The following is a 15,083-nucleotide window of genomic DNA, read 5'->3' on the forward strand; positions in this document are numbered from 1 at the left end:
CATCTATTTGCACATTTTGTTTTTAAAGATTTTTAATCTTGAGACCGATAATAATAGTCTGATCTGATTGTGGTGTTTACATCAAACATTTTTTTTAATCCGATTCAAAGTGATCAATGTAAACTCTAGTAATATTGAATGAAAATATCTTCAGGGTGAAATTTAGGTTATGTTGGCCAGTGTGTTTTTTGCTGACTAAAGTGGTTCTTTCTAGTAAAGCTAACATTCTCAGTACCAAAAAAAGGATCATGTGGTCTCCTGCTGTTTTAGGCCAGCGCATTATTCTGGTAGACATGGCAGAGTTACTGGAGTATTGGAAATTAAATGGTCATGAAACCAAGATCAAATCTATTCTGTGAAATCTAATTTCGGAGATCATGCCAGGACTGAATGCTGAAGATTTCAGGCAGTTAACATATTGTATGCCATCACCTCCTCTTCTTTGATAATCCCTTCCCTCACTTCCTTATGTTCTTACTCAGTTGCCATCGCTCTTGCTTTCCATTTCCTCTCCTGCTGACAGTCATCATCTGCCTCACTGAGTCTTAGTTAATAGCTTTGGCATGATTTTGGGTCCTGCTGTGGTGACAAAATGGTGACAGGTGTGTCCAGGCAATGGCCTGGCATTGATCATATCCAGAACAATTTGGTAGCTGAAGCCTGGGGGGAAAGCAAGATATTTGAGAGGGTTGAGTAGTTTAAAATAGTGCCCTTTAAAGATTTCATTATACACAAGAATAAGTAAAAACATTGAAGACTGTAAATAAATTTTTGCTATTTTCCCTGCCATCTCTGACTGTATCCTCTGTCATGTCACTTGTTTTCTCCAGGTCTGGAGCATCCTGGCTTGGACTCGCAGTATGAGCCTTCCCCCTGGTCCTCTGGCTCCCCCTGCAGCAGTGACAGCAACAGCAACTGGGGCAAAGTCCTAGTGGACGGAAGCACCGACAAATCCAATAATCCTTGTTCAACCAGCTCCTCTGTCTGGCCTCCCTCCTCCTCTTCATTTTCTTGCTCCTCGTCGTCATCATCTTCTGGCTGTGGTTCAGGATCAGATCCTGAGTTGGCATCAGAATGCATGGACGCAGATTCTAGCTCATCAGTTGGCTCGGAGAAAAACCTCAGCACTGTTGCCGCAAATACAGTGATGATGATGTCAGCAAATGCTTCTTCCTCGGTGTCCTCTACAGCTTCTTCTCCAACCTCCTCTTTGGGAGCTTCTACCATGATGGTCGGTGTTACTGTGAATGGAGACGGCAACAATCATCAGGTGATTGGTGGAGGTCTGGGAGCCATCAGCGGCGCAAATAATGGAAATATCCCCGGATCCTCACACTACTCCATGGCTGGGTCCAGCAGTATTGGCAGCAATAATATGAGTAACCACAACAACAAAATTGTTGGCGGCAGTGGTGTGTGGGGTGCCCAGTCGGGCAGCAACATGAATGCCACTGGTGGGAGCAACCCCTGTGTTAATGGAGGGTTAAACCCAAACACTTTAAACCCAAATGCCAACCATGGTGCCTGGCCTCAGAATCAAATCCCAAGCCCGGTGTGCCAGGGCCAACGGCCTTCACAGGCTCAGGGGATGAGCTCCAAACTGGTTATGGCTCCGCAGCAAGGCCTCTTGCTGGGCTGGGGTGGCATGGCAGCTCCAGACAACAGCAGTATGATGGAAGACGCTGAGGCAAATAATGGTACATCGAGCAGCAAGGTGTTAGGAGGCAGCAACAGTGGAAACAGTGGTCTGCCACCTACCAACCTTAACACTGAATCCAATGGACCAAATAACACTATCTTGATGAATACTACTACTACTACTAACACCACAATGACCTCTAGTCCACCAAACTCTACCGCCTCACCCCAACTCAGCGGGGATTGTTCCTGGGGTTCCATTGGAGGAGGAAACGGGGGTCCGCTGGCCAATGGAAACCTCTTATCAGCCCCCCAGCACCCCCAAGGAGAGTTGGGCAGTACTGGGGCCTTCGGTACGCCTTGGGGCGCAGCTACCTACCTTGTAGACAAGGGCCCCCAAAACGCAGACACTGTGAACCCCCAAATCTCCTCAACTGCTGCTTTCAAGAGTAATAATAACCACAATAACACTGGGGCCCCACGCTGGGACCAGGGGCCCACCAATAACCTAAACCAGCCTCAGAGCAACTTGTCCTGGGGTGTTGGCTCTAATCAAATCCCAGGCTCTGTAGGCCAAACACCAGGAAATGGAAACCAAACTACTATTGGCCCTCCAGCAGGGATACCTTGCACTTGGGGGAGCAGTGCATCATCTTCTTCCTCGTCATCATCTTCTTCCACATCTAACAACAAGATGTCAAATGGAGACTGGGGATCGACAACTTCTAGTAACAACCACTCAGATGCCGGAAGTCAGAAAGAAAGCTCTGCTAACAATGGCTGGAGAAGCCTTGAGGATGACGCCATGGGCATGGGTGGAGGTGGTGGTGGTGGTGGTGGAAGTCATGGCTTGGGGAATGTCACTGGTGGCTGGGGTCGCTCCGGAGGAAGTGAAGGAAGCGGAGAAAGCTCGGGGGGTCGATCAAGTTCAGACAGGGACAGCAGCCAGTCTAAAGGGGGAAACCGCAGAAAGGGTAACCAATCTGCATCAGTAATATCAGCTCTGACTCAGGCCGACGTGGACCCAAGGGTTCTGTCCAACACTGGATGGGGACAGACGCCCATACGGCAGAATACTGTGTGGGATGTCAATTCCCCTAACAATCAGCAGCAGGGTCCCAGAGGAGATGAAAGAAAGCAAAGTAAAGGGGGCTCCAGCTGGAGCACAGCAGCACCGGCAGCTCCCTCCCAGACCTCTGCAGGTATGTACATAATGTGCATGAAGGTCATCTTTTATGCAAACATACTCAATTTTAAATCAAAGCTGCTATTACAAAAACAACCAGCAAAGGAATAATCTTTCTCCCCCTGATTGCAGGTTGGGGGGGTGGGCCAAGCAGTTCAGGCCCTGATAGTGGAGGTTCTGGCTGGGGAGATCAGAGACAAACATCTGGATGGGATAGTAAAGTCCCTTCTAATGGAGGAGGTGGACAAAGTGGCTGGGATGATGGATCCAGTTACAAGGGCAGTAACAACAGTAACACGTGGAGCAACAACATTAAAGATGACAGGTAGAGATTGTTTTCAGTTGTAGATCCTCCTCTTGAAGCCTGTTTTAAAATGAACTCACCACATTTTATTATTTTCTTATAGGTCCAACACATGGACTAACACACACAAACTGCAGCAGAGTCGGGGATCCAGTGGTGGAAATGGAAGTGAAACCTGGGCTGGTGGTGCTGATGGTTCCAGATCAGGGGCCAGCAACCACTGGGGGGAACCTCAGAAAGGTGCAGGCTCAGTGGGCTGGGACAGCGACAGTGACCGGTCCGGCTCTGGGTGTTGGAGCGAGCCAAGTCGAACCAATACCAGCAGCAGTAACACCTGGGTGGGCAGCGGTGGATCAAATACTCCAGACCAGAGCACTCCAAACGCAGGCTCCAACTGGGGGGACTCAGTCCACAAATCTAACCCGCAGAGTAACAGTCAGAACTGGGGTGAGCCGATGAAGAACAACCAGGGATCTCAGAACTGGGGAGGGCCAAACTCGAAACCATCTAATGAATGGGGAAAAGGTCCTGAATCCAACATGTCCAGAGGCAATCAAGGTTCAAACAAACCTACAGGTAGTTAAGTTTCCATCATCTTGCGTTTTCATCAAATATTTCAGAAGAATTTAGACTCCTTAACAGTAAAAATCTTTCAGTGGAATAACAAAACAAATGCATATTCATATTACAGGCTGGCTCGGAGGCCCTATCCCTACTGTAGGTCAGAAGGAAGAAGTGGCCACTGGGTGGGAGGAACCCTCTCCAGAGTCCATCCGTCGCAGGATGGAGATTGATGATGGAACTGCAGCTTGGGGAGACCCTGGTAAACCCTTACCTATAAACCACTTCATCAAGAACTCTGTGAACTGATAGAAATCATTAGAAATTGGAAGTTTATCCTTTAAGTCTCATGATTTTATCAAACTTTCCCTTTAGGCAAATATGGCAGTGGAGCTGTCAACATGTGGAACAGGACTAGTCAATCGGATCAGGAGACCATGGGCCCGTTCTCACAGTCCCAATCACACTCAGTGCACAGCTCGATGCAGCATCAAAACGAGGACAAAAGCTGCAGCTCAGGTTGGTTGGAGTACCTAATGATGAATGCATGCACCGCATTTGCAAATGAATATTCTGAATATGTGAGAGGAGGGAAGGGACACTATCAGGTAGGACTGCATGGTTTGATGACATATGTCTGTCATGAATAATAACATATGTCACTGAATAATGCATACATCACAGTGAGTTTAGGTATTTTAATGTGTGTGTAACACCGAGTGCTACCTTTTGCTAACTTGGGAAGATGGGATAAGGGACACATCAGAGGCACATTCACCAAACTACACATCAGCACTGCTGAGTTACTATACTAGCCACAATTTGACAATGCTGCCATGATTTGTAATGTAACACACTGCTATGGGATTAGGGAATCTTGTTTGGTTAATTTGTCAGTGGGCAAAGGCAGCTTGGAGAGGGGCTCATCATATGGCAGAGCTGGTTTGTGAGAAGGGCTACTGTTAGTCCATCATTCCAGGACAACTGACCCGAGAGCACACATGTTTAAAATTAAACATAATTATCCAAAACTAAATTATTTTTTTAATGAGTGTTTATGTTACAATCAGAATATTTTTATTGTCATTGCAACAAATACAATGAAATCATTAAATATATCAGCACTTCTCTTACTGTGTTGGTGTGCCCTCTTACTATGATATACAAAAATAAATACAATATTAGACTGGTTCAAGCCCTTTTCTTGAGGAAATATTTGAATATCATTGTACATCTTGCAGACTTGAAGACCTAAAACATATGCACCCATATATTTACTATAAAAACATTAATGAATGGATTATAGGGCTGGGCAATTAATCGAATTTTAATCGCAATTACGATCTGGGTTTTCAACGATCATAAAAATGAAATGGTCCGATTATTTTTTGTCCTTCGATTTGTGCTGTTTTCAAATCGAGCGCAGCTGTCATTGCAGCGCTTTGCTGCAGACTCCTCCCACAACCGCTTTAGTTTTATTCAGAACGAGTTGCAGACACCTGGACACACAGGAGGCGGCATCGCTCCTTCTCCATCATTTTCTATGTGAACTTGCGCAAGGAAGCGAAAATGGCTGCCCTCCTCCAGCCAAGCGACAGGCGACAGTCGTGCATGTAAAATGTTGCGTTTGTGCACGCAGACGTGCACATGGGGGCTTGCGACGCAACACACAAAAATAGAAAAATGTTCAATTTTTGCGAGTCGCAACTAAATAATCCACCAGCTCCCAGAGTCACAGAGAGACAAACGTTATAAACAAACAGAACTTTTCTCAATTAACACAGTGAACAATCCGGGATTTAAGAAACTCATCAACACTTTGGACAAATGGTATTACTGCCATCTCAACACCATTTTAGTGGACTGTCTCTTTCTTCCCTGTATGATGAGTGTAGTGAGGGTGTTGTGAAAGACGTGGTGACAGTCCGATGTTTCGCCACCGCTACGGACCTGTGATAAAGCCGCACCAGAGCCGTTTAGAAATGTCGCGCTACATTTTATTGACGCGGATTTCAACGTGAAAACGAAATGTCTCCAGACTATTTTTTTCCAGATCACACCAGGCGGAACATAGCTGCTGGTCAGAGACAAACAATAGCTATGGGGACCTGGTGGAAAGAAACTAGTCGGCATTACCCCATCCCCCCACCCCCAACCTCTTATCTATAATTGTGTTAAATCATAGAGATCTCAATTTTCATTTTTCCCATAATCGAGCAGCCCTAATGGATTACATATAAAATAAAGGAATATGCAAACATTTCACTATGATATGAGGGAATATAGTATGGTCAAGTCTGACTGTTAAAAGGGACAAACAAAGCAAATCTAAATTTCCACACACTCCCAAATCTTTACAATGGTGTACACAATTTTCTCAAAATGTGTTAAGAAAACAAGCATGTACAGTCAGCCACCCCCTTCCTGCAGTACTGCCTGTGTTTTTCTTTCTAAGCCAGTTGTGTCATTGGTTTGGAATGCTAAAAGCATCCATTTTTCTTTTCTTTTTCCCCTTTTCTTGCTCACCTGCCAAATCTAAAGAAACACACACTTGTGAAGTGTTAGTAGAAAAGCGCAGGAGAGATCATAAGGAGCAGAGGAGGTGGTCTGTTGGCTTCGTAATGGGAAGATGGGAAGTCTAAAAGAAGCAAGGCACAGCTATTCTATGGAAGGGGCCTGAGAAGGAGAAAAACAGGAGGGATTGTTCAGGTTGTTCAGGGTCACTGGTGTAGCGAGCTAACTAATGCAGCTTCACAGACGGACAAGCAAGGGGGAGAGGACCACCCAGCTATTGTACTGTTTAAATTAGGTCAAGTTTGTATTTATTTTTGAGCATGCTGAAGAAAATAAGATCTGTGACTTGTTTTTTTTCTGGGCTCAGCTCATGTACTTAAATGAAAATAGAACTGTAAGAAAAAATGCAGAATTGCAGATTTTGAGTCTATGTGCCTTCACAACTAGCAGCACGTGCAGTTCTGCTAAAACTCAGCCTCAGTTCATGCAGTATGTGTCCCATCTCTAGCAGACTGCTTAGATTTGTGTGTGGACAAGCTCACATTTGCATGCACAATCAGAAGAGGAACTTGGGAGCCTGAGGCCACCCCATGATCCGTCCTATTTTTACAGGGAGGTATCCCTGGCATCTCCCCCAAACTCTCCTCCTGTGGAGGGAGAAAGTGGCAGGTCTGTGTGGTCAGCTGTAACAAGAGCCTTTTGAACTCACACATGCACTTTCTGGAATACACATGTTCTCACTTCTGAAAGAGTATACATTCAAGTAAACTCTTACATAATAAAGTTGACTCAGGGACATGAGCATGGCCTTCTCTTAAAGCTCTACTCCCTGATTCCAGCAGAGGTAAAAGCGAACACTGAGTTGGATCCCGTCCCGTTATGTAAAACAAACCATTTCCAAACACCTGATATGACTTCTCCAAGACCAGCTGCTTTACTGACATGGTTATCAGTGACATTGAGTAAAAATATGATTGCTACTGAATACCAGCTATGTTTAAGCTGCCTAAGAGTCCTCTTAAACTATGCCAGGGTTCAAATGTGTACTTTTTTTTTCTTTCTCTGTCCAGGTTGGAGTGAACCCTATCCCCAGCAGAAGGACTCCTCATCCTGGGGGGAGCCTACAGCTGGGCCACCTGTAACAGTCGACAATGGGACATCTGCGTGGGGGAAGCCAGTGGACAGCAACACTGGCTGGAATGAACCCAGCAGAGATAGCACAGAATCTGGGTCCCGATGGGGCACCCAGCATAAATCTGGTAAGTGTTCAAAGGATCTTGTTTAATGCAAAAAATTCTTGTGATGGCAGTTTGTCTGTAGCAAGTGTAAAACATGAGCAATGCAAGCATTAAATGTTTTGGTATTCCCTTCTTGAAAGGTCCCAGCACTAAACCCATGGAAACCTGGTGTGGCGAAGATGTGTCCATGAGCAATAGCTGGGATCAGGAAGAGGAGGTTGAGATCGGTATGTGGAGCAACAGCCAGCAGGACAACAGGTCACATGACCAAAACACCTGGAACTACAAGAATAAAGGCTCCAACAGGGTTTGTTCACCACAACTTTCTAAATATATACATCTCAAACATGACATGAAAACATTTGACTTTAGTGCGCTTACTCTGCATTCGTTAGGTTTTTAAAATGTTTTTATTTATAACTTCATATGATCTTATTATTGTGTACTATGTTTCAGATGAGTAAACCAGTCAATAAACAAGATGAACCCTGGATGAAACCTTTTATCAACCAGTTCAACAACATGAACTTCTCTGTAAGTACAATCTCTTCAGTTCAGGCTAGTTAAAGGTTGCCAATGATGGATACCTGATGACAATTCTTACTGGTAAAAACTTTGACCAGAGTGTTTCTCATAACTTTCTTCACTGTTAAATTGTGTTGTCCTTGAACTTGCAGAGAGACTCTCCTGATGACTCCATGAAGACTGGAGCAGGGATGGTGACAGACAAGCGTATGGATATGAGCAGTATGGGAGACTTCAATGGAGTCATGGGGAAGAACCCAGGATCCCGACAGCAGCTCCACAAGGAGTCTGCCATGGATCGCAGTCCTTACTATGACAAGGTATACAGCCGTGGTCAATTTCCGAGCTGTTATAGAGAAAAGGTCTGTAGTGTATTTGGTGACAATGAAGTTTTTTTTGTTTTGTTTGTGGTTGTTCTAGCATGCTGCGTGTGCTGACTTTGATAGATGCATTTATTTTATTTGATGTTAATGATGGCTCAGTCACTTTTTGGCTATAAAACAAGTAAATATGCACACTAACACGTTTCATTTTAATTAAAATTGCGAGTTTTTCAATGAACTAGAAATGCAAATTCTACAAAATTCAAGTTTGTTTGGCTTTGCTGCTTACCTTTTTACGTTTAACTGCTGCTTGGCTCATCCCCTTTTTTTCTTCCTTTCAACATTCCTGTTTTTTTTTTTTGTTTGTTTTTTTTCTCTATTCTGCCAGTTAGTCTTGTTTTTCCTGCTGTGTTCATTTCTCACTCCTCTTTTCACACCTCTTCATTCATGTTTTTGTTTTTTTTTTTCTGACTTTCCTAGGCTGTGAACTTCTCCTCCAAATCTTTCTCTTTCCCATTTCTTATTCCTTGACTTTCACTGCAAAATTTAACTCTTCTTTTTCTTTTCTCCTTCCCTTACTGTGCTTCTTTGGCTGCTGCTGTGCTTCCTGTCCTCTGTGCTTACCGTCCGTCTGCTGTGCACCCGGCCTCTCCTTCTGCAGCTTTCTGCTTATGATAGCCCAGCTTCTGATGAGCTCTCCTCCAGTCAAAACATGAGCCTCTCCACTAGCAATTCTACTCAGCCTATCCCCTGTCTAAGCTCTGGGCCGTCCCCTCCCCACTCTAGGTCTGGGGCCGCTCAGCAGGTGAGTGTGGAAGGACGTGGTAGAGAAATCTTTTATTTTTTGGGGGGGTCTTGAGTATGCTGCCCAACTGAGGAACCCAGTCATTTTAGTGTGAACAGATGGTAAAAGAAATGTAGTGTGTTGTTGCAAATTTTTTAATCATTTCTGTGTTTCTGTGCTTTCTCTTCTCAGAATGTAAACTCAATGTTGGGTGGCAGCAGCGTAGCACAGGGCCGAGGCGGCCCCCAATCCCAACCCCCTCCACAGCCCAATCTTCGTAACCAAGTGCCTCCACCCATCCTGCCCTCTCAGGTACCGAACAAGAAAAATAGCGCATCATTTACTGTTGTCTCTACTGCTCTTTGGTTATCAGGCTGCAAAAATGTTAATAGTCAGACTGTTTTAGATTAAAGTTACCAGCCAACAAACAATAAAAAAAACATCTTTAACTGATGCTCAAAGTTTACTCACGAACTTGTTATTGCTTTGATCCTCATCAGGGGAAATGAAAATGACCCCAAATCATGTGAGACCTGACATACATTAAAATGTTGTGACTCACTAACTTTTTTATATCTGAGCTTCCAGACAAACTTACATAACTGACCAGCGTCTTCCCAGAAATAATGTAATAGCCCAAATATGAAAATTCTCCTGTAGAGCATAAGACTTCACTTTCATTTTCATTTCCACAGCTGTTTTCTTTCTCCTCAAGGATTATTTCTGGTTAGGACAACCCTTTCTACTGAATTGCAACCATGAGTAAAATCCTATACCACCCTTTAATGACTAATTTAATTTCAAAACACTTAATGGAAACATGTATGATTCACATGTCGTCTTAGCTGTTTTTCAAATGGCTGCTTCACATTTGCTTTGCTGGGAAATGGAAACTCAGCTGCTCTTTAATATGGAAACAGTGACTTTGTCTGGACTAATGCAGTTCCAGGGCTGGTACTAGTGTAGCTATGAGTTTAAAAAAAAGTGGTTTGTTGTTTTCTACACATCTTTGAAGAATTTCACCTGGCCACAAGATTTAATAAAAAAGTGTTTTTCTTTAAATATGTTGTGTAAAAATAAGATTATGAGAGAAAAACAATTGTTCTAACATGAATAGATGAACTTTAGCCTCATTCTTCTTTGGACCCAGGTCCCTCCATCCCTGTTGAAGTACCCAGGAGGAAATGGAGGTCTGAACCCTCTGTTTGGCCCACAGCAGGTCGCTGTGCTCAACCAGCTCTCCCAGCTCAATAAGCTGTCACAGCTTAACCAGATCAACCAGTTACAGGTACAGATATGGAGATATAAAGGCATTATGATTGCTGTTAAGAGGGTAAACCGTGCTTGTTTCTGTGTAACTCTCAGACGTGACTGCTCTTATTTACGTTTGGACTGCTTCTCCTGCAGCGTCTTCTCCTCCAGCAGCAACAGCAGCAGCAGCAGCAGAAGGCTCAAAACCAGAGGGCCATGCCTGTGGGTCGTCAGACTGAGCAGGTGCGTTTCTCTACAAAACTTTAAGATTTCTGCTAAATAGCACTTATAGTTGAGCAGTTTTGCAGCATATCTTGTCTGAGTGGTGTTTCCTGTTTGCTTTGTTCTCTGACCTTCAACCTTTTGTCCCCCAGACCCGTCCTATTGGTTCATCTCCTTCAATGATGCAGCCACCACGACACCTGGACCCCTCCCTGCTGAAACAGGTTCCACCACTTAAACCATACCAGGAGAACTACTTATCCCAAAATAACCCTGAGATGCAGAAGGATGCTCCCACTCTTGGATCCTTCAGCAACTTCCCTTTAAGTATGTAGACTACTAACAGAATTTATCTTTTTTTATTAAGACTATCAGTTCCTCATATTAAAAATAAAAATTCTCATCTCATGAACAGGACATTTAGGTGTAACTGTTCTCTTCCTCCGTCTTTCACATTAGGCTTGAACTCTAACCTGAATGTACCCCTGGACATGGGCATTGGTGGTGGAAGTAGTGGTGGTGGAGCTGTGAGCTACAAAGAGCCACCCCAGTCCAGACTGAAGAGTCTTTGGGCTACTGAACCTCTGGAGCAGAACAGCAAAACTGGTATATACAACCTTTTTAATGTTTGTTTGCACTACATGCCATTTCCAGCAATACTTCAAAGCTTTAGCTGTTGTCATAGTAACAGAAAAAAACACCTTATAAATTAGAAGTGTATCCAGGGTTTCTGTAAGCTTCTGTGTTTGTCCCACAGGTGCTATTTCATCTGGGCTGCGTCTGGAGGACTCTCCCTTCTATGACTTCCTGTCTCCTGGCCCATCTCCTCTGAGTCCTCCCGGCCAATCAATGGGCTCAGTGGGCGATGGTTGGCCGCCCCGTGCCAACTCCCCCCCACCCCATGGAAACACTGTCACCTGGCCACCAGGTACACACACCACCATCATCTTTTCTTAGCCAAACACCTTTTAATGTTTTGACCTGAACAATGCTAACTGCTGGGTGGGCTTGCTTGCAGAGTTCCGGCCCGGGGAGCCCTGGAAAGGTTACCCCAACATTGACCCTGAGACCGACCCTTATGTGACCCCTGGCAGTGTCATCAACAACCTCTCCATCAACACCGTCCGAGACACAGACCACCTCAGGGACAGGAACATTGGTAGGCCACACAAATGCCACCTAAAATTTTATATCATTTCACAAATCTGATGCTTTGGTGAATATCAATTAGCAGAACATAAAGTCTTAACCTAAGCACATCCACTAGAACACTTACCATCCTCTTGATGTTCCCCAGGGCCATCCTCATCACTGAACACCACGATGCCTTCTAACAGTGCCTGGTCATCCATTCGTGCCTCCAGCCACAGCGGTTCCCTTACCAGTACAGCACAAAGCACTTCAGGTATATTTGACACTCATTCAGTTGAGCCTGATGGACTTTACCTTTAGGAATAAATGACCCACTTAAGGTTCAGATGGTTGGAGAAAATGTTGAGCAAGAGTTTAGCAGAAAGTCGTGCTTCAGAAAATGCACCATTTTCACAGTGTCTCAAAAGGAGACTTAAAGACCCACTCTGTAACATTTTGACCTTAAAACTCCGCATTCCGGGCTTATTTGATTAAACAGTGACATCCATTATGTGCATTTCTGACGCCTTTGCGGCCCAGCAGCTGCTCGCGGCTAGGAAACCGCACTATGCAACTTTTTAATCCAGGACGCAGCGTGACGTAACAGCCAGAGTTTAGCCTTGCACACGCGTCACAGGCTAGCAACCAGATGTAAAGAAAGCAGCCGTTTTGAAGGTCCACCTTGGCTGATTCAGCAACAAAACCTTAGAAAAGATTATTGGAGGAAAAGAGGAAACAAAAGAGAAAGAGCAAGAGATAAGACAAGAATAGACATAAGACGTTTTTTTGGGGGTTTTTTTTTTACTGGCTGGAGAGAACTCAGTAACGGTAGGATGCAAGATGGAAGCCGAAATAGCTGTTGATGGGGTACGCTGAGAAAATTGCAAAAGTTAAGTAGTGCATCTTTAACGGACCATCTTCTTTCTGCTCACAGCAAGACCCAGTGAGTCAAAGTGGTCTCCTGGCAGCGGTTCTGTGTCCAGTTCATCCCTAGCCCATGAGCTTTGGAAGGTCCCCCTGCCTCCCAAGGCACTCCCAGTAGCGGCCCCCTCCAGACCACCACCCGGCCTCACCAGCCAGAAGCCCAGCCCCGCCCCCTCCGGCTGGGATGGCTCTGCTCTGAGGCTCGGGAGCTGGAGCTCCACCGAGTCCAGATACACACCTGGTAAGAAGACCATGGAGACACAATGTCTGTTTAAAACTTATATTTTTAAATATTAGGTACAATTGTTATACTCGAATGAGTCTGATCATTTCTGAGCTTGAAGAACGTTCCCCACAAGATCATAATGTCTTAAGTAATTCCAGATAACAATAGTTATACAAATTCGTATAACATGCTCACTTTGCTGGCAGGTATGTGATTGCATACTGTGTGTGTGTGTGTGTGTGTGTTATCAGGCTCCAGTTGGGGTGAAAGCAGCAGCTCAGGAAGAACTCAATGGCTTGTTCTGAAAAATCTCACACCTCAGGTACTGAACAGAAATGACTTATTTGTGGTGTTTTGTCTGTTTATATTACAAATGTAAAAAAAAAAAAAACAGTGACAATTATCAGTCTGGCTCATCCAGTGTTTGTGCGGGCTTTGGTTTTCCAGATTGACGGCTCTACACTGAGGACTTTGTGCATGCAGCACGGCCCTCTGATTACATTCCACCTCAACCTGCCACATGGTAACGCCGTGGTTTGCTACAGCTCAAAGGACGAGGCTGCCAAGGCCCAGAAGAGCCTGCACATGTAAGAGCATCACACACACTCCAGCCTTCAGTTTTACACTTGGATGAAAGCATTTTCTTCATATAAATGAACTTTAGATATTTTTGTTGTGATCTCTTAAAGCTGCATGGATAATTGTATGCATAGACTCATTTTTTCTTATTAATTTAAAGAAAATAAAAAACTGAGGGTTTAATGATGGATGATCCAAGTTAACTGCTGCCCTGAAGTATGAATTCACTCCTCTGTGAATGAGATTGGGGATTTGTTCAGTCATTTTTGCATCTGCTATAGAGATGTTCTTTGGTTCAGAAAATGTGAGAAATAACCACATAATATCAAAGTGATGCAAAACAAAGTTTATAATATAGAATTATCTTAAACCAATATAATCTTTTTAAGAGGTTCGAGTCAGTTTAGATGGTAAAAAAAATCACTCTTCTCTTGGTTGTGGTTTGCTTGGTTCTCCTGTCAGTCGTCCTTCCTTGTTTCCCAAGCTGAGAACGCTGACTCCTTTCTAATTGTAGGTATGACACCCGATTAGTTCACTTGCACACACACTAACTCAGCTAACTGCTGTTTCTGCAGGTGTGTTTTGGGGAACACTACTATTCTGGCTGAGTTTGCCAGCGAGGAAGAAATCAGTCGTTTCTTTGCACAAGGGCAGTCATTGGCCAGTCCCTCCTCTGGCTGGCAGGCCATAGGCTCTTCTCAGAGCAGAATGGATCAGCCTCATCCCTTTCCTAGCCGCGCTCCCGAACCGAACCAGTGGAGCAGCAGCGATCTACACGGCTCCTCCCTCTGGGGCAGGCCCAACTATTCCAGTAGCCTGTGGGGGAGTCCCAGCGGCACAGAGTCAGGGAGGATCAGCAGCCCTTCTCCAATCAGCTCCTTCCTCCCAATGGATCACCTGACAGGGGGTGGAGACTCCATGTGAACCGCCTACCAATCACGAAGGCTGGAGGAAGGGTCAGTAGAGAATCACCAATAATCAACCGAAGAAATGGAAAAAAACATGTAGTTATTAACGCAATGGCACTAGTTGGACTCTTTCTCACTTACAAGATATTCAACAAAACGGGGTCTCCCCTGTGGAATACAAGTTACGTTTCTCTCTCTGCACATATGTCCACTTTGTTTTCGCCCAAAAACATATCAGTCGAAATACTTGAATCATGCAGGCCAATTCTATAATGTGAACGGATGGATATTTGCTTCCAGGTAGTGCTCTTTCAGACCGAAAAAAGCTTCAGTTGAGCTCATTATTATTATTATTATCATTATATATTTTTTGTTTTCATTCGTCATGTTTATTGGAATTCCAATTCTTTTTATTTTTTTTTTTTATTTTATTCTTTTTTTTTTTTTTTTTTTCAAAAAATTTTCAGTACTTTTTTTTGCATTTGTTTGCTGACATTGTTGGAGTATGAGCTTTTTTAACTTTGCACTGAATGTGTTTTTTTTTCTCAGTGTGTATGTGTGTATATACACACACACATACACACACACACACACGTATATATATATATATATATATATATATATATATATATATAATATATATATATATATATAATATATGAAATCTGCAATATAGAGGGAGCAGCCAGTTTTTCCAGTGTAGCTGTTTACTCATTGAGGTCCTTACTGTGTGTGTGTGTTTGCATGTGTGGAAGTACTTTGAATGTGA

At 44.0% G+C, this 15,083-nt stretch overlaps 1 protein-coding gene across 2 annotated transcripts in view; it reads left to right on the top strand.

The window, feature by feature from the left end:
• Positions 1 to 14,878, top strand: part of LOC121648428 (trinucleotide repeat-containing gene 6A protein-like) — a 31,607-nt gene extending 16,729 nt beyond the window's left edge. For both annotated transcript variants that reach the window (XM_041998517.1, XM_041998527.1), the window contains 21 exons: positions 831 to 2,840; positions 2,957 to 3,149; positions 3,232 to 3,704; positions 3,820 to 3,951; positions 4,065 to 4,208; positions 7,274 to 7,462; positions 7,582 to 7,748; positions 7,898 to 7,975; positions 8,119 to 8,286; positions 9,266 to 9,385; positions 10,224 to 10,361; positions 10,481 to 10,567; positions 10,699 to 10,873; positions 11,006 to 11,152; positions 11,304 to 11,474; positions 11,565 to 11,705; positions 11,844 to 11,951; positions 12,612 to 12,842; positions 13,079 to 13,149; positions 13,275 to 13,414; positions 13,982 to 14,878. In XM_041998517.1, the coding sequence (XP_041854451.1) occupies positions 831 to 2,840; positions 2,957 to 3,149; positions 3,232 to 3,704; positions 3,820 to 3,951; positions 4,065 to 4,208; positions 7,274 to 7,462; positions 7,582 to 7,748; positions 7,898 to 7,975; positions 8,119 to 8,286; positions 9,266 to 9,385; positions 10,224 to 10,361; positions 10,481 to 10,567; positions 10,699 to 10,873; positions 11,006 to 11,152; positions 11,304 to 11,474; positions 11,565 to 11,705; positions 11,844 to 11,951; positions 12,612 to 12,842; positions 13,079 to 13,149; positions 13,275 to 13,414; positions 13,982 to 14,330 (5,432 nt within the window). In that variant the 3' untranslated portion in view covers positions 14,331 to 14,878. The remainder of the gene's footprint in view (positions 1 to 830; positions 2,841 to 2,956; positions 3,150 to 3,231; positions 3,705 to 3,819; positions 3,952 to 4,064; positions 4,209 to 7,273; positions 7,463 to 7,581; positions 7,749 to 7,897; positions 7,976 to 8,118; positions 8,287 to 9,265; positions 9,386 to 10,223; positions 10,362 to 10,480; positions 10,568 to 10,698; positions 10,874 to 11,005; positions 11,153 to 11,303; positions 11,475 to 11,564; positions 11,706 to 11,843; positions 11,952 to 12,611; positions 12,843 to 13,078; positions 13,150 to 13,274; positions 13,415 to 13,981) is intronic.
• The last annotated feature ends 205 nt before the right edge of the window (positions 14,879 to 15,083 follow it).

This window comes from Melanotaenia boesemani, chromosome 2, assembly GCF_017639745.1.
Source record: "Melanotaenia boesemani isolate fMelBoe1 chromosome 2, fMelBoe1.pri, whole genome shotgun sequence".
NCBI classification, from domain to species: domain Eukaryota; kingdom Metazoa; phylum Chordata; class Actinopteri; order Atheriniformes; family Melanotaeniidae; genus Melanotaenia; species Melanotaenia boesemani.